This window comes from Dunckerocampus dactyliophorus, chromosome 10 (assembly GCF_027744805.1).
Source record: "Dunckerocampus dactyliophorus isolate RoL2022-P2 chromosome 10, RoL_Ddac_1.1, whole genome shotgun sequence".
Taxonomy (NCBI): domain Eukaryota; kingdom Metazoa; phylum Chordata; class Actinopteri; order Syngnathiformes; family Syngnathidae; genus Dunckerocampus; species Dunckerocampus dactyliophorus.
In genome coordinates, this window is record NC_072828.1 from 9,112,672 (window position 1) to 9,132,122 (window position 19,451).

Sequence of the window (19,451 nt, forward strand, 5' to 3'; positions counted from 1 at the left end):
CTTTGGGAGCATTACTACGATAATGTGTACCTAATCATTTGTCTGTACCTAAACTATGGGCATACCTAATCATTTGGCCTCACATATAACTAATATTTTGGGTGTGTCTAATTTGGTCATAGCTAAGAATTTGGCTGCAGGCGTTGTAAATTTTGGAAAAACTCAATTTTGGCTGAATGTGTGCTATAAACAACAGTGTGTGTGTGTTTGAGGAGGCAGGACAAGTTGATGCAGAGTGACATCAGCATCACCACCACGTCAAAAAGTCTCATGTTTAGCAGAGATAAGAGTTCCTCTATTCAAAGTACTAACAACCTTGAAGTAGCTTCAGGCGACAAAAACACTCCTACACACAAAAAAATCACTCTTACGCAAACCAACATTTCAAACTTTGGAATCACTCACATATCGTGGGCGGAGGACATCTTGACAAACTTGACACTGTCAACAAACTGCCAGCAGAAAAACACAGCAGCTGACCACGCCCCATTTTAAATAATACATGTTTGCGTCATAATTTACCATTGGTCAACGTCAGTGATCTTACACAATTACTCTCATCCATCCATCTGTTTTCTATGCCGCTTATCGTTATTAGGGTAGCGGGGGTATGCTGGAGCCTATCCCAGCTGACTTCGGACGAGAGGCGGGGGTACAAACTGGACGGGTCGCCAGCCAATCGCAGACGGAATTACTAGCAGCTTCAAATATAACTTCACATGCCCAAATGCTATCATATTTACAGTAGACTTCTCCACATAACCCGGCTGCTCCGCACAGGCTTCGCTTTATTGATTTCCATTCTCAGTTTCGGGTCCACTCCTCTAATTCATCGCCTCCGTTACGGCAAATAAACTACATTTTTACATTACCATTGATTAACCCTGCCAGCTCGTGAGCAGCCAACCCAGCCATCCCGCCAAAGATGCTCACTGCTAAATCGTCATCACGATCCTGAGACAGCAGCAGTGGGATGATGACCTGGTTGCGAAACGACTGCGTCTTTTCGTTCTTAAGAAGTTTATTGATGGTGTTCAGCTGCCCTGATAGGAGAGCAAAGTTGTCCAGAACCGACGGCCTGACAGACAAAAACAACGCAAAGTGAGGATGACAACAGCTAAGGAGCAGCGGCCAACATAAACGTCGTGTTTACTTAGACGGTACACTTTAACAATAACCCAGCTGTTATAACGTTACAGGAGAGAACGAGCACCCGTGAACGTACTAACAGAATTGATTAGCAGGAAGCAGAACAGTAAATAACACAAACCCGGAAATGACTACTTACGTTACCGCCTTACGTCATTACGTCAGGCAGTATCCCGTTTCTGCTGAAAAAATCTTGAGGCGCAAACAAAGGCAATATTGTTTTAGTCTGTTCATGATATGAAAAGAACAAGTTGTCCATATGCAGCCACTTTTTTTTTTTTTTTTTTTTATAAAAGTGCAGCAATTAAAATACATGCAACAAGTAACACAGCCAACATTCTATCCTGGACAAAAGATTCCTTCACTAACTCAGAGTTCATGATCCCATACATGTGTTTACATGTGTAAAAAAAAGTCTTTATTGGGATTGTTGTCTTTTTCGGCTCCCCTTGAGGCAGAAGATGATGCGTGATAGGGACTCCGCCCATGTAAAGCTCTCCTGGCAATAGCAAGACTTGTCACATTGTGATGCAAAACGTTACATCTCAAAGATGTCGTAAAGTTTCCAGCATTTTTACAAATAAATCCAAGATGGCTTCTGCTTACTTGCACATGTCCAACATTCCCGAAATGGAACGTCAACAATGAGCTAAGACAGGAAGTTCAAAGGACAGGACAGAAAGTGGACAATAAAATGTCAATCATTTAAGAAAGAAAGAATGTTCTTTTGGAGCAGAGTTACTGTGGAAATGTCCTTACGCCGCAAGAGAAAGAGTACAAAATGGCAAATAGTCACATCAGACATCAGTTGGACGTGTCTGAGTGGACGCTTCCCGGTCCTTCTGTCGGCGAGGTCACTGAGGATGGCGTGGCCGCGTCCTGCCAGCCGCCATTTGTCTGAAAGCAGAAATCATGATTAGATAAAACTGATGTCATTGACTCGCGACGTGAAGCTGGTGTTGTTCCAATCATCGTTTTTAATTCCCACACAAAAAGTGACGGAGTAATCTCACTCGCCTCACTTGAAGCAGGGAGTACACACGAGCAAGAACAAGTAGAAGAAGAAGCGGATAAATATTGCGATCGTCATTTTTGGTAAGTGCACAACAACCGTAATGGATTTGGGACAGCACTGTACTCTCAAAATGTGTGCACTCAGGAACTTAGTAAACAGTGTACACAGTATACTTATTGAAGTGTACTGACGGAAGTATTCTATTTCAGACACAGCATATTTTAAAGATACAGTACAGAGATACAGCATGTCCTCATTAAGTATGAATACTGTAGTGTAATTATAACAGTGATAATAATAATAACACAGTGAAACCTGTTTTTTTTGTGCTTTTCATACACACAACAATTTTCAACGAAATGTCCCAGTTTTCGTACACCGTCTTGGTTTTTGAACACTGCGCGTAACAAACTAGTCCGTTCGCCCATGTGCCATTTGCGGCACCCAAACAAAGCATCCCACTCGTTGGTGACTCAGTCTATGTGCTTTTTTTTTGTATTGAGTATGACTGCTAAATAACCCGCCGTGCAGCCAAAGCCAGCACTATGATAAAAACGGTGAGTAACACTATTGAATTAAAAGAAATAACTCGTAGTAAAGTACGGAAGTGGCGTACGTGTGGCCGATCCCGCCAGGATGTGCGGGAATAAGTTGGCATCAACAATAATCCCAGCCTGGCGAAGAAAGACAAAATCAAGAAAGCTGCGAAGGGGTAAAGATGTTAACAAAACAGAGATCACAAACAATGGAAGAAGTCCTTATGGAGTACGATTCCTCTTCCAAACAAAAACCTCTCCTCCTCACTCGTCATCTTCCATGCGCCAACTAGAGTCTTCAATAAAAGGTAAAAATGATGTTAAATGTTAATTTATCCATTTCATTAGTCATTCATTTTTACGTGTCATTGGTTTTTGTATGTAAAACTATAATTATCATCTATAAAATGGATTTTTGTTCATATTTTTTCAGTGTCTGAATGAATTGGATGCACATGATTTTGTTTGTGAAAAAAATGCTTTGGTTTTCCTCTGACTTTTTGGAACTGATGCCTTTGAACCAGGTTTCACTGTATACACTCTAGGCACAGACAGCAAAGGAGAGGATGTGGTGCACGTGCGTGCACGCTGGCTGTCAGCGCCATTAGCAGGCTGTAAGGTGACGTGAGCGATGCACTTGGAATGCTGTCCCAGTCGCCACGGAGCTCTCCTTGTGTCTGTCGTATCGATTTTCCTTTTCCCGACACGCCTTGTCGCTGTGGATTTCCTCCTGCTACCCGCCGCCAGCCAGCAGACCCCCCCTCCCTCTAACACCCCCCTACTTACGGCCTTCATCCTCCTCTGTATGTGCTGGCGGGAAACGCCAACATGGGCGAGATCACAGAAAGTCATCACCTGCTCGTCGCTCACGGCGACCCTAGCCGCCACAAGCACCCCCCCCCCCAAACAACACAACAACCTCAGAAGGCTAACGTGACTCTTTTTTTTTGTCTTACATGAGTGGAAAGAAGACTGCTTACATTGAGGCCTTGAGGACTGTACATGTGATTGGCTGGCACGGCTTCACTGTAGACGCCCGTCTGACTGATGACATGACGCAGACGGTCCACCTGGGGGCGACACACCAGTCAACAACAACAATGACCTCATCACTCACATACCCATGAAAAAAAATGGTGACACTAAACTATTTCCTTGTTAAATGAGAAAATAAGGTGCTAGCGGTTAGCGTTTGTTGTACCTGCGACTGCACGTTGGCGCCCAGCTGAGCCCCCTGGTATGAGTCACCATTGAGAGACTGGACGCTCATGAACAGGTCGGCCGAGTTGGACATGTTAAAAGATGCAGCAGAACCTGCGTGGAGACACCAGCGGTCCAGTCACCAGGTGCGTTAGTGTAACAGCAGCCTGAACAAGCGACATGCACGCGCGAGCAAGGAGCACCACGTTCGCTAGCAGGGGCATCTGTTAGCAGTGTTTAATAGGATGAGGATGGCCTCTTTAAAACACACAAAACACTATTAATGCTGTCTGATCACACTAGAGACTGAAACAGCAGGTATCACGAATGCTGTTGTTAGCAAATGTTATGCTGGTTAACAACGGCAGCAGGACGCTTTAGTGGGTTTTTGGTGTGTGTTTAGAAGTGAAGGCATGAGAAAAGTATTATTTTACTATGACGTAATCTATCTCTTCTAGAAGGAAGCTAAAATAAATCCTTTACTGAGTTGAACAATAAACTTAGCATTATAATCTAATCACATTAAAAGTCATAATATTCCTGTTGAAGATAAAAGACTACAGTTGACTTTTCAGCGACATCTGTAGCTCAGTGAAATGGCAATGAAACGCAACATTAATTAGCATTTACAAAGAAGACGTAAAGTGTTTTTTCGCCACAGCCTTTCATTGCCTTCTCAGTGCAGGGGAGGACGTGAATATTAATGAGGAGGGAGGGGCTGAGGCCCCGGCGTCGCTATGGCATTGGTGTCGCTAGTGTCCCGCGACCAGCAGCTTTGGTTCCGCTTGGAGTCACAAGTGGATCAAAGCCAACGTTTGCGTATCAAAGTGGACCACAACCAGGACCAGAGACTTCCTGTCTCACCTGCAGAGTTTGGAGTGGCGGGAGAATTTGCTCGGCTTCCGTGTGACGACGACGCGTTAGCCGCATTGACGGCGGTTCTGGCAGCGTACATGTTGGCTTCTTCCTGGAACTTACCAATGTTTTTCTTGTATCGGATTCTTTTATTGCCAAACCAGTTGGAAACCTGAGCAGACAAACCACAAAAACATCAATCACGCATCTTTCTGGTCAGGCGATTCCTGGGTGGTCGGGGCCTCTGAGTTGTCACCATCATGATTATGCAAACTGGTAGCTATTAGAGATAATGCTAGCCGATATTAAATGGCAATGCTGAGAAGTTAACATGCTTTCATTTAGCAGGGAGCACTTATGTCAACGACTACTTTTACTTTCTGTTTCGACGTCAACTGCGGCCTGTCGAGGCACCAAACTGATCGAAGTGCTCCTTCTCCTGGTTCCTGCAGTTCTTATCCATGTCAACTGATCAAACGATTATGACTTGTGACTCCCCAGCAGTGCCACAAAGGGGAGTACCTGTGCAATGGTGATGGCGCACTTTTTGGCCAGCTCCTCTTTGGCCTCCTCGCTGGGATAAGGATTACTAAGGTGGGAGTAGAAGTACTCGTTGAGGATCTCCGTTGCTTGCTTGTTGAAGTTTCGTCTTTTACGTCTAAAAAAAGGCAAATAAAAACTTCTAACGTCAGCACAAAGTGCTTTACCTCCGACTAAAGAAGAAGCTACGTGATTGGTGGCAAGTAGCACACACACACACACACACACACACACACACACACACACACACACCTGGCGTCCAGGAAGCGCGAGCGCAGGATCATGACAGCCTCGCACGTGCTCTGCTTCAGCTGCATCTGGATGGAGCTGAACTTGCGATGGATGATGGTCACCATGCGCTCGATTTCCTTGGCCGAGATGGGCCTCGTGCGCGACTGCTCCCTCAGAAGGTTCATCACGTGTGTCGTGAACTCGCTGCACGCCTGCACACACGCAGACACACGGCTGAGCATGAGCAGGCTGCACTACAATGTTCTACAAGCGCGAGTGGTCTGGGGGGGTTGCCGCTGTCGCGCTGACAGCATCAAAGTCTCAACAAGATCCAACTTTGACCTGAAAACAAAAATGTCCTGACAGAGCGTACAGTTAGTCGTCAGCTGACCTGTTCGTACTTTTCCAGTTCTGTGTGGTAGATCTGCCGAATCTGAGTCAGCTTGGCTCGGTAATCCGAGTGCTCCGCAGAGTTGTCCGCACCGACTCCGCCCCCCACTGCCACCGCTGCAGCTGCGGCCGCCACCGAGGCCCCACCCTTCTCCGGCCCGGACACGCCCTCCGCCAGCAGCATGTTGTCCAGCCTCATGATCTGAGCATCGGGGGGGTCCTCCTCTTGAGCACCACGGATACTTAGCACTGTGAAGCGCATGGAGAGGTCAAAGGTCAGTGTGATGACAATGAGTCCTGCTGTACTTGCAGCCCCGCCCTGCTCACCCCTCAGATGGAAGATGAAGAAACAAGCTGTGTTTACGTCAGTCATTATCAGCTAAGGGCCAGCTAATTGATTGTTGCTAATGTTGGCCTAGCTACACATCAGTGCTTCTCAAATGGTGGGGCAAATAGTGAACTGTCAGGGGGGAGTGAGAGGCAGGGAGAACTTTCAGTATTAGTGCAGATGTGCAAACATGTATTTATCGTACTCAGCATGCAATTTGACACTTACCATTTTTTCCTGACTATAAGTCGCACTTTTTTTTCATGGTTTGGCTGGTCCTGCAACTTGTGCTCCAGAGTGACTTAAAGTATATATGTTTTTTTCACATTGACAGCCACGAGAGGGCTGCCAGCATCTGCTACTCGTATCACTCCTATCAAGCCTCCTGCCACTGTTTACCATGTTAACATCAACTCACAAAGGCAACTGAGGGGCTGACTATCCACACGGAAATGTTTTCAGGTCAAAACGGCAAAGCATTTTATCATTTCAGCCTCTCATCCACATGAGAACGGCGTTGCATTTCACTGGTTTCAGGTCCGAGTTCAGTCTGTATTTCTCTACAGATAAATAACTAATTACAAATGTTTCTCGATAGTATTTCAAATGGAGGGAGCGCGAAAACATTTCTATCCCCCAGTGGGGGCATGAAAGAAAATAATTGAGAACCACTGCTATACACACACACACACACACACAGAGGGGGTTCTGATCAATATGTAGATCCAAAGCTGGTGCTGGTGTCACTTTGAAGTCCTGAGTTAGAAAATTCCAAGTCCATGCACTTGTCTGGACCACATCCTGGTGGAAGACGGCTAGCCCCGCCCACTCCATCCACACATGCTCTCACACACACACACACACACACACACACACACAAGCGACTCCCTGATGGACCATCGTGTGGCCTCAGGCCTGGAGCGAGAGAGTAAGTGGTAGGCCCTTGTCATTAGAATTGTCCTTGGTGGGCCAAGCTCATTGAAGACGTCTTTCAAAGCAGGCCAAGCACGGTGCCACTCACATGAGCACCACCCCCACAGATGATGAGCTCTTGATGTCCACAGGATGTGCGTGTCTTGTCAATGAGCGTCCATAAAACCACCTCTAAACAGACATAGTGTGCTAAGCTAACTAGCTAGCTAGATCAAGTGTCTTCCTCTTCTGAGCAACAACGAAAGGAAGACTTCATATATCACAGCCTATCATATACATATATTCAAGATTCAAGAGTTTTATTGTCATATGCATAGTAAAACAGGCAGTTATACTAAGCAATTAAATTCTTATTCTGTTCATTCACCCAAGAAAAGAAAGAAAACACAAGAAAAAGAATAAGAACATAAGAAACATATGTACCAATAAATTAAGCAACAACAACAGAAGAGACATTAAAACAGATATAAATAAATAAATAAATAAATAAATAAAGTGCTATGAGTGTGTGCGTGTGTTGCGTGCGGCGTGTGGACTTTAAAACTCCTGTAGCGTCTGCCTGATGGTAGGAGTGTGAATAATGAGTGTTGTGGATGTGTGCTGTCCTTGATGAGGTTGTTTGTTCTTCGTAGGACTCTAGTTTTATAAATGTCTTGCATATATATATATATATAAACCTGTCAAACCTGTCTTAGCGGCCACCTGTATAGAACGGCCACCTGCCTATAGCAGCCACTGAAAAATCCCCCCCAGCAAATTTACATGTTATAGACCCTGTGTATAGCAGTCACCTGTCTAACGCAGCCAGCGGCCACCCATTTTGTCTCCCTTGGTCAATATCTGACTGAATATAGCAGCCAAATTACCAACTCAAGTAGAAGCTTCATGCAAGAAAAAGTTTCGTTTTTCAATCAATGAAGCCGTCGTGTGTAGACTTTAATTACTGAGTCCTAGCTCAGTCACAATCATTCACAAGATCCACACAAACTGTCAGTTGTTCCACATAAAAAAGCTGTCTTCTTTTGAGCTTGCTATTTCCTGGTCAAACATGTAACTTTAAGAGCATTTGCACCAAAACATTACCGCAAATTAGGCTGGGAACAGGACGTGCTCCCAGCGACGCTACAAAAAAAAAAAAAAAAACATACGCTAGCATGCATGCAGCAGCGGGAGCAAAACTGAGTTCGGTTGTACTTAATTGAAGTATTTTAGAATGTACTCACGTTATTTTTGATCAATCCTCATCCACAAATCCATCAAAGTCCTCATCTTCTGTATTCGACACAAACAAAGCCGTCTTCTTTTCCGTTCGCTACTAGTCTGTTAACTTGTCAGTGTTATTCAGCTCCGAAGCAAAGAAGGAAACTTCTCCTGTTTCTTCTGCCAACTTTATTTATTGAACGCGGCCACCAGACAGCAGCTCAGAACACACACACATCTCTCAGCATCGTCTCTCCTTCCTGCTTGCCCACAAGGCAAAGGTTAAACAAGCCCCACTACATAGATGTCCAGCCAATGCCTGTAAGAAATGACACAGTTTATTTCCTGGTGCGCACTGGTCTATACCGTAATGCCGCTTGTTGTGGGGAAGGAGAGACTCACGTCGCCGATGCACTTTAATGGCTTTATTAACAGCGGAGAACACTGCAGGACTTTACATCCACGCCAACATAAACACACTTCCCAACTCTCTCCAAACTCACAGCTAGCACTGAGCCTCGCTCTCCTGCTCGGGACGCCCACCGTCACTTCCCGTCACTTCCTGATGAACTAAAGCTGTAATGACACTGCCGTATAAAAAGTAAAATATTAAAAATAAGCGTAAGACATTACTAGCACAGCTTTGTTCTGTGGGTCGTGGATATATTCTATCAGTTATTATTAAGCCTCTAGCTTCCTTTTAGTAAGTAAAAACCTTGGCTATGATTGCACTACATTGTCATGTAGACCTACAAAGTACACTTGGAAGAACAAGAGGTGAATAAATGTATTGCAACTGATGTGAAACTGATGAGGGGTAGGATTAAATAAACTTTGCTTCTTCCTACTCCTTTTTGGACATGCAAAATTGTGAATTGTACTATGTGATGTGCTACTGTTTGACTCATGCATGTTCAGGATTAAAACCATGAACCATGATAATAACAAGCCTAGTAGTGCTGTACAACTTTTATCAGCAGTCCGCAGTGCCCTCTACTGGTCAACATTATTATAATTATTATTTTCCCTTTTTTTTCTTTTTTTTCCTCTACTGGTCAACATTCAAACTGGACGCCAACCTGTCTATAGAGGCCACCTGTCTATAGCGGCCACTTTTGCAGACTCCCTCTAGTGGCCGCTATAGACAAGTTTGACTGTATATACAAGTACATACACTTATACAGCACGTACGTGAGTTTGTGTGAGAAACAGTCTTGTCCCTTCAACCTCCTTCGTCTTCGTAGTCCCCCTGAAACTAACTTAAACAATTAACTTAAGTTACAAATTAAAATTTTGCACACAGCATTATCGTGTAGCGTGTGTGCGTTTGTCTGTGAGACCAGCTGACTCTTAGACTCTTTGAGTCGCGTTTCGAATCAGGCTTGTCCTCCTCCTCCTTCCTGCCTCCACTTGCGCTCCTGATCAAGACATCTCGTGAACGGTAGGATTGTTTTTGTTTTTCAGTTTTATTCATGTACAGTAATCTTATTTATTACCTTATTTTATATTGGAATGTTACTCTACTATGTTTATGCTAACGTTTTCTTATATTTTCCCACCATATTTGGTAGACTTTAAATATTTTGAAGTGCCAAAGAGGTGAGTTTGGGAAGATCTTGGAACGGATTAGGCTATTTACATGTATTTTACGCTTCGTATAACATAAAAACCCTATAACATAATGGTTGTCGGAACGGATTATTTACATTGTAGGGGCATCTACTGTATATATATACATACATACATACATACATACATACATATATACATAAATATATATAAATACATATATACAGTACATACATACATATATATACATACATATATGTATACATACATATATATACATACATATATACATATATATACATATACATATATATACATATACATATATATATATACATATATACATATACACATATACATATACATATATACATATACACATATACATATACATATATATATATACATATATACATATACACATATACATATACATATATATATATATATATATATATATATATATATATATATATATATATATATCTCACAGCCTATCATGGCAAACCCCCCATACAAACCTGCCCCAAGCCGAGTAGACGGCCGCTTTAGCCTGTGACACATTTCAAGTCACAACGATTAAGTCATTAATGGCAGTAATTAATCGCTCATTAGCATAATTAATGAAGTCTGAAGCAGCGCACTTGTAGCAATTGTGTGGTTAGAGCCCCCTCCCTTGTTCCACTGCTCCACATTAATTACTAGTAATGTTAATTAGCCACTTTAACGAGGTAGTCTGACTATTAAACGTCACACACACATTCATTTCATTAGGTACACCACCTAACGAGATCAATACAAATTCATATTAATGTAATAAGAACTCTACTGCATCATACTGACAACTCTTTCTAATACACAGACACACACTCTTGCACTTTATGGACGGCCATCACATGAACTAGTGGCCAAGAGGGGGTCCAAAGGATGGTGCTGGGCACTGGGGGAGACAACCCCCCCTCCCCAAGACAATAATAACCCCTCCATCATTAGGTGGACCTATTGAGGTCAGAGACTACATGCAAATGTGGGTCAAAACCACCCCCCACCCACACACACACACACACACACACACACACACACCCGCCCCTCAAAGGAAGCCATATTCAAGACGATAAGAAATAAGTTCATCGTCTGTTCCAGGGTCAAACAGTGCCCAGTAAGTGTAGATGCCATGCTTAAATTGATGACAAAGTGTCCTCAGACAAGAAGAGTGTCCTGTTAGACTAGAACCTCAGACCAGGCAAAGCTTACCAACAACTTTTATCTTGCTCGCAAACACTGTCTATCAACACCAAACACAATACTGATAGTCCATGATGGACACCTGCGGCCAACAACCTCCTGCTGCTGGTGTGACACATGACAGCTTATGTTGGCGCATTTGGACCAGAACCAATGCTTTTTCTCAACTGTTTGATTTTGCAGAGCGTTCATCAACATATTAAACAGCATCGACATGCTTTACAGGACGTGAAATGAAAAGGGAAGTTTGGCGGCAGGCTAACAATGGAAACGTAAACAGGAATTGGAAACATAAAAGACCATTTTAAGATGAAAGTCAATGTGTGAAGAAACAGGAAGTGCATGCCGCAGTCACAATGTCACTAGTATGCTATACCATGCTATGTAGAGACCAACCCCTCCAGTTAGTGGGTGGCGCTAACTGGGCAATCGTTCATGTTACTAATGAGCTACGACGATTTGAGGTGATAACGCACCTCTGTAAGCTGTTGCTGCCATGACGTCAACATGACATCATGCCGCCATCACGACTTCATCATGACATCATGCCGCCATCAGATTTCCTCTTGACATCATTGTGCTGCCATCACGACAGCTTCCTGACTTCATGATGCCACCATGACATCATCATGCCATCATCACAACAGCATCATGACGCCACCATGGCATCGTCGTGCCACTATCACATCTTCCTGACATCCTCATCCCGCCGTCACAACATTGACATGACATCATCATGAAGCCACCATGACATCATAATGCCACCGTCATGACAACTTCCTAACATCAGGCTGCCGTCACAACATCATCTTGATTTCGCCATGACATCATCGCGGCGCCATCATGACATCTTTGTACCACCATCACAACCTCATCATGACATGTCACCATCGCGACATCACCATGCCGCATCGCAACATCATAGCTCATGGTTTCCAGACATCATTCATGACGTTACCATCACAACATCATGAAGCAACCATGACATCACCATGCCACGATAATGAGCGCCACGCTAGCGTCTGGTGGAGATCAACATGCGGCGGCCTGCTGGGAAGTGATGTAAGGCTTTGTCGCCATGACAACTAAATGAAAAGTAAATAAGCTCCATTAGCTTCACGGTGCGTCTAAAATGAAACGTGGACGCCATCGAGCAGGCAGAGGTTAGAATAGCACGGTCAGCTGCTCATTAACAAGCAGGAAGTCACAAAGGGGGGTTGGGGGGGTGTTTTAATGTGACACCTTGAGGCGGATAATGAGGCGAGAGCGCCGCACCACGGAGGAGTTCATTAGGCCGCTGCTGAAGGATCCTGCCGGGCCCTGCTAACGACATGTGAGGATTGGGACGGGACACGGGATGAAAAAAACATGAACGCTGTCAGCTGTGACGCCCTTTGGAACCTTCTGGAATGGCCCAGTGGACACTCGTAGACCCGAGAGCAACATCACACAAGTGCAATTAAAATGCAGCTGTCAGACCCCGCCCCCTGACTGCTTTAATGTCAGCCACCTTGGCGCCATCTATCTCGACGACCACAAAGTGACACACAAACACACACTTTAAATACACAAGTAATCCAAATTCAGCGTAGTGAGGAATATTCCAATCCATTCCAGCACATATGTCACATACTGTATGTTTGTTTACAGTCAGTGCTATAGTGCCACCTACATCATGTGTTCTAACAGCACGTTTTGTCAGTACAATACTGGTTAGTCAGTGTGAGAGGCATATTACAGTATCAAAAATGGGCATGATTAGGGCTCTTTATGGGTACAGCCATTATTTGCGTTTTTTTTCACCATTTCCGGGGGGTCTTGAAACATAACCCTCTCTGCACCTATGTTACTCTTACATACACTATGTCACTGGCTGCTTAGTTAACCTTACATACAGTTTTACGTTAGCCACTAAGCAGACATGATGCACACTGTATGAGTGTAGTGTGTGTTAAATATCACATGCAAATGAAAGGAGAAAATCTTTTATGGCTTTAATGTGGTCTGATGTGTGTGTGCGTGAGTGCGCGCATGTGTGTGTGGGAGCCGAATGAGAGCTGAAAGCGTAGCAAGATGTATGTGGGGATTGGGGGTTGTATGGCGGGTGGGATGGTTCTGAGATGGGGGCTCCCTGCTTGGTGTGCCGGGGGCTTTGCGGGGTGGGGGGTGGGGCTCACTAGTGCCTGGGGAGTGGGGTCAAAGTGGACTAAATGTTGATGAGTGCTGATTTCAGGGGAGGGATTTCAGGGTCTTGCTCTGCTTTAACTGTGTGTGTATCATGTTGTCATAGCGATCAAAGCTCTTGATCGTTAGTGTTTCAGCAAGCAGACTGAATATTATGAGCTGTCACTAAGGTCACCTACTTGACACCGTTGACCTCTGACCTCACTAGTATGTACGTCACATGTGTTGGCGAAGCTAAGGGTCGACATGACGCGGGCGCCTGGCTACATTTGCAACCCCCCTAAAAACAACATGGCGAGCCCCTCCATGTGAAACATTACACTACACAAACATGGCCGCCAGAAGGTGGTGAGGGAATAAAAATAAACCTTGAGTCAGCAACACTTTTGTTTGACACGCAGAAATTTCTGATGACGACAGTTTACTTACGCAACATTTATAAATCGCGGCAACGCAACACTGACCCGACACAACTTGAAGAACGATCACGTACATCATTGGTGGTTCATCACACTAAATGCACTAGTAGGGAGCCCACAGCTTACAAGACAGTTTATTCACTCAACAAGTTCACATTTTTAATTGACGCTAGCTGAGTGACTGATTAGTCGGGGAAAGCTAGATCATTCTAAATATCAATAGAATCGATACCAAGACTAGTATCAATATCACATCAATACTAACATAATACTGATATTTTTCAGTTCTCTTCTATGTTTATTTTCACATGTATCTTGAGTGTGTTTTTGTTGTGTTACTTATATTGTTACATGGACGATGTTGTTGGTGTCAAAAGTATTTGAATAGTAAGTAAGTATTTTAATAACAGCCAAGTGTATTTTTTCCCCCTTTTGGCTGTTATTTTACACTATTTATTAATTTTTAGTTTCAGGTATTCACACTGTGATGATCTCATGATGGCAAAGGCAAAAAAGCTTTCTGTCTTCGAACGGGGTGGGATTGCTGAGCTGCATAAGCAAGGCCTCTCACAGCACACCATTGCTGCTGAGGTTGGACGCAGTAGGACAGTCATTTCAAACTTCATCAAAGATGCTGAGGGTTATCCAAAAAAAAAAGACCAAAAAAAACATCACTGGCCCTGAGCCAGAGGATCCGATTGGCTGTCCGACAAGACAATGGACCATCCTCGGCCCAAATGAAGGTTGTTACTGGTGCCGTCCAAATAACAGCATCTGCGAGAGAAGACTTTTAAGAAGAAAAAAACGTCTTGAAAGGCCTCGTCTCCTTCGACGCCACAAAACTGCCTGTTTGGAATTTGGACAACAGTACCAAAACATGGCAGTTGTGGAAGGCAGAAGAAAGTTTTTATTCTCTGATGAGAAAAAATGTAACCTTGATGGTTCTGATGGCGTCCAACATTACTCACTTGACAAGGAGATCCCACCTGAGATGATTTCCACACGGCACAGTGGAGGGGGCTCCATCATGATCTGGGGTGCTTTTTCCTTCAATGGAACTTCAGCTTTTTCAACAGGACAACGCTACAGTTCACAATGTCCGCCTGACAAATGACTTCTTCCAGAGGAAAAACCTCACTCTTTTGGAGCATCCTGCGGGTTCCCCTGATCTAAATCTAATTGACAACATTTGGGGATGGACAGCAAGGGAAGTTTACAAAAATGTTCCAGACAGTGGATGCCCTCCGTGAAGCCATCTTCACCACCTGGAGCAACATTCCCAATAGCCTCCTGGAAACACTGGCATCAAGCTTGCCCAAACCAATTTTTGAGGTGATTAACAAGAATGGTACAGCTACTCATGACTGAGTCCTTTTTTGAATATTTTAATTTCTATTTTAGGGGGATTTCCAACTTTTGATCAGCTGATGAACAGCCTATTTCACTTGAATGCTGGTTTGCAATAAATTGCTTACCGGTACTCAAAAATCTTTTTTGTCTCACACCCATTTTTACTTTTTGAATTCTGAAGCTCTAGAACCTCCTTAAGATCCATCCATCCATCCATTTTCTATACCGCTTCTCCTCTTTAGGGTCGCGGGGGCATGCTGGAGCCTATCCCAGCTGACTTCGGGCCCAACAGTGCAAAATGTAAATTCTTGCAAATTTTCAACTGGTCTTAAGATTTTGATCAGGAGTGTATATACAGTGGTGTGAACGAGTGTTTTCCCCCTTCCCGATCTCTTTTTTTTTCATGTTTGTCACACTTACCTGTTTCAGATCATCAAACAAATTTAAATGTTAGTCAATGACAACACAACTGAAAAAAAATCCCAGTTTTTAAATGAAACTGTTCATTATTAAGGGAGAAAAAAATCCAAACCTACATGGCCCAGGTAAAAAAGTGATTTGCCCCCCCTGTGAAAACACAACCTGACTGAGATTAATATCAGTCTGGAAAAGGTTAAAAAACCATTTCTAAAGCTTTGGGACTCCAGCGAACCACAGTGAGAGCCATTATCCACAAATAGTGAAAACATGGAACAGTGGTGAACCTTCCCAGGAGTGGCCGGCCAACCAAAATTACTCCAAGAGTGCAGCGATGACTCATCCAAGAGGTCACAAAAGTCCCCACAACAACATCCAAAGAACTGCAGGCCTCACTTGCCTCAGTCAAGGTCAGTGTTCATGACGCCACCATAAGAAAGACGCTGGGCAAAAAGGACCTGCATGGCAGAGTTCCAAGGACAAAAACCACTGCTGAACAAAAAACAACATTAAGCCTCGTATCAGTTTTGCCAGAAATGTGTCGAATTGTGTCGATGCCAACATTTGCAGTATTGCCCACCCCTGCTAATTAGGAAACACGCTGCCCTGGTGCCAGACTGGTGCAAAATACATTAATAATATCTAATGAACTTAACAACCATTCAAGTTTTGTTTTTTACATTATTTGCATGCTACCAAAGGTCAGGTCACAGACTAACAAGGACATTGTTGTTGAGACCAAACAACTTCCTGCTATGAAAGAACACATTTGAACATTCCTTCCTGTACTTTTGTCATCATTCACTGCCAACCCTGGCAGGTTAAACGTTCACGCAAGCGTGTTAGTGTGCCCGTGTGCATGTGAGTGAATGCAGCTGCCGAGATGACAGGATGCCCCACTCTGATGAATATGTAGAAATATTTACTTGTCAACATGACAGCAGGTCACATGACAGGAACCGTGTGTGGATAACCACTCAAGACAAAACCACACAACAATACACATAACTGGAACACAATAATCACGCGACACAGTAACACAAACAAACAAAGACGGCGTGATAACATTCGCGGCAGACATGAAGTTAGCGAGTTACTTGAACTTTGGATGAACTCCGACACACACACCAAGCAAGAGGGCCTTCTACCCCCCCCAAACAAAGCATGAGAGCAGCAGGTCACATCACAATGTAAACAAAGCCGGCGCATGTGCTCAGTGTGTGTGTGTGTGCAGAGCTGGTAACTTCTCGAAAATTCAACATCATCATCATCATCAAACATGGCTGACATGTCTCATACTCACACCAGGACAAAAAAGTGTGTGTGTGTGTGTGTGTGTGAGGTGGGTTGGGGTCGGGGGGTACCTGTTTTCTCTTTGATCTCACACAGAACACTGAAGAGCGCTGGCTTCATGCGGTCACAGCTCAAAGCGTGTTTCCTGCAACACACACACATGCACACACAGGGAAAACAGGTATCATATTTAACATCACTTATCGTAACCAAGTTGAAACAAGTTCTCCAATTAAAAAAAATATATATCCTTCAACAGCATTTGTTTAAGGCTAGAAATTAAAGTGGGAGTGTGAAGAAATGCATTCATTGAATAATTCATTAGGAAATGGATTCAAATCATTCATTCATAATTCATTAAATCATTATCAAAGTATACTATTTATTTTTTAATCAAGCAGCATAATTGACTGTGTTAAATGCAACTGATAACATACAGTGAATTCTAATTACAATTCAGTTTCGGTAATGGATATTTCATAAGAAGGAAAATACAGCAATAATAATAATAATAATAATTAGTATTATTATTATATAATTGCAATAAATGAAAATAGTCACCTGGCCTGAGCTTCGTCCAGACTTTGGTCAGTGATGGTCATAATTTGTTGTAAAATGTCTCCAATGTCTCCAGTGTCTCTTCGCTCGCTTCCGTCCATGCCGACCCGCGCGTGAGCGTGCATGAGCCGCGGCTGCTCGTCCATCACACACGCACACGCAAAACACAGGCAGGGCAGATTCCCTGTGGTGCGTGAATGATCGCGCACGCGTCGCCGGGAGGTGCCGCTTGTGAAGGTGAGCTTCTCCCGCCACTTCACTAATTAGTGCACGGGGAGAAAAAGAGCCTTTATTTCCCGCGCTCCATCCTGGGGCTTTTTGTCACCAGCACAGCCAGGCTCCGCCCACCCCACACGAGCTGGAATGGGAGCGCGTGTGGCCCCACCTGGAGGCTGGAGGAGGGGTGACGTCACAGGTCAGCCCCCCCCCCTCCCCCGCCCCCATAACACCACTCGATGCACAACAAAAACCTTAATACGTCATTAAACCCATTATAATCATTATGCCACGCATGGCAGCCATGCTGCTAGTGGCTTACAGTGCTTCAAATAAGTTGATTTAAATATTTTTATTTCTTATTGACTGGCATCTATAAAAACACGTTGAGACACTCAAAGCTTTTACACATGGACCAGTCCCATGGCGGTCTACAACCAAAGTAGTCACATGTGACATTAGATGCTACTTGTTGTTGCCTCAGTAACATGCCATGTTTTTACTCTATGAAATCACAGTGGTGCCTCATGAAAGCTTCTTCCAAGTGGGGTAGTGACCCACTGTGGCCATTGCTATTTATACTGTCATGTGCATTGCTGCTAACTACAGGACTGCAGTGGGACATGTTGTGGACCATTTTTCCTTAACGGAGGTCTGCACTCTAAGTTTTTATGTTGTTTAATGATGAAACAAAGTGAAAAGTTAAAAAAAAAATGTTTACGTTTGATTGCTTTGCCTCGTTAAATGTTTAGTGCAGGCTTTCCATCCATCCAAATTCCAACGCGCTTCACCTCATTAGGGTCGCAGGGGCATGCTGGAGCCTATCCCAGCTGACTTCGGGCGACAGGCGGGGTACACCCTGGACTGGTCGCCAGCCAATGGCAGGGCACATATAGATAAACAACCATTCACACTCACATTCATACCTATGGACAATTTAGAGTTGCCAGATAACCTAACCTGCATGTTTTTGGAATGTGGGAGGAAACCGGAGTACCCGGAGAAAACCCACACACACACGGGGAGAACATGCAAACTCCACACAAGGGAGAATCGGACCCAGGTCTTCCTGATCTCCAGACTGTGGCCAACATGCTAACCATTAGACCACCTAGTGGAGGCTTTGTTGTACAGCAGGGGTCTCAAACTCACGGGCCGCGGGCCATTCGCAGACCACCAAATCGTATCTTGCGGCCCGCGACTGGACATCAAAGAGTAGTGTAACTGCAGCCTGCAACATCCGGGCAAGCTCAGTGTTCCTTCCATACTTACAGGGGCAAGTAAACACCAACACTGAACTAACAGTGGTGTTATCACATGGATGTATTGTGAATTGTATCGTATCGTGAGGTACCCTGAGATTCCCAGCCCTACTCCCAATACTTGATGCGGCCCAGCCTCACCCAGACGCTACCTCCACTGGGCCCCAGTGAAACTGAGTTTGAGACCCCTGTTGTACAGTAACATAAAATGAACGAAAAGATAACCCGCGTGCTGCCTGATGGAAGTTCTTCCACGTGAGCGCGTACATGAAATCATCCCAAGAAAGCCACACTGATATTACCTTCACAATAGCCTTCTTGTCTGTTAGCATCTTCTTGTCTCTGTTAGCGCCTGTTAGTATCGTCTCGTCTCCATTAGCATATGTTAGTATCTTCTTGTCTGTTAGCATCTGTTAGTGTCATCTTGTCTTTTAGCGTCTTCTTGTCTGTTACCGTCTGTTAGCGACCTTGTGTCTGTTAGTGTCTTCTCGTCTCTATATCTGCGAGTATATTCTTGTCTACATTAGCATATGTTAGCGCCTTGTCTGTTAGTGTCTTAAT

The 19,451-nt window shown here is 44.1% G+C and overlaps 1 protein-coding gene across 2 annotated transcripts; it reads right to left on the reverse strand.

The window, feature by feature from the left end:
• Nucleotides 1-299: 299 nt before the first annotated feature.
• Nucleotides 300-17,754, reverse strand: LOC129189216 (pre-B-cell leukemia transcription factor 1-like). Of its 2 annotated transcripts, none has more exons than XM_054790679.1 (9): nucleotides 17,416-17,754; nucleotides 16,926-16,999; nucleotides 5,918-6,165; nucleotides 5,548-5,738; nucleotides 5,278-5,413; nucleotides 4,879-4,927; nucleotides 3,902-4,014; nucleotides 3,681-3,770; nucleotides 300-2,046 (listed from the first exon to the last, which is right to left on the reverse strand). In XM_054790679.1, exons 1-9 carry the CDS (start codon nucleotides 17,556-17,558, stop codon nucleotides 1,954-1,956), a joined length of 1,137 nt encoding a protein of 378 aa, XP_054646654.1. In that variant the 5' UTR covers nucleotides 17,559-17,754; the 3' UTR covers nucleotides 300-1,953. The 2 variants fall into 2 exon arrangements, with proteins under 2 accessions (XP_054646654.1, XP_054646653.1); XM_054790678.1 differs by having other exon boundaries at nucleotides 4,765-4,927.
• Between the last annotated feature and the right edge of the window lie 1,697 nt (nucleotides 17,755-19,451).

Coding starts and splice junctions, on each gene's coding strand:
- LOC129189216 (XM_054790678.1), bottom strand. CDS start 17,558: ATGGACGAGCAGCCGCGGCTCATGCACGCTCACGCGCGGGTCGGCATG. Junction 5,739..5,917: donor AACTGGAAAAGTACGAACAG/GTCAGCTGACGA, acceptor GCGTGTGTGCAG/GCGTGCAGCGAGTTCACGAC. Junction 2,047..3,680: donor ACAGTCCTCAAGGCCTCAAT/GTAAGCAGTCTT, acceptor TTCTGCTTTCAG/ACAAATGGCGGCTGGCAGGA.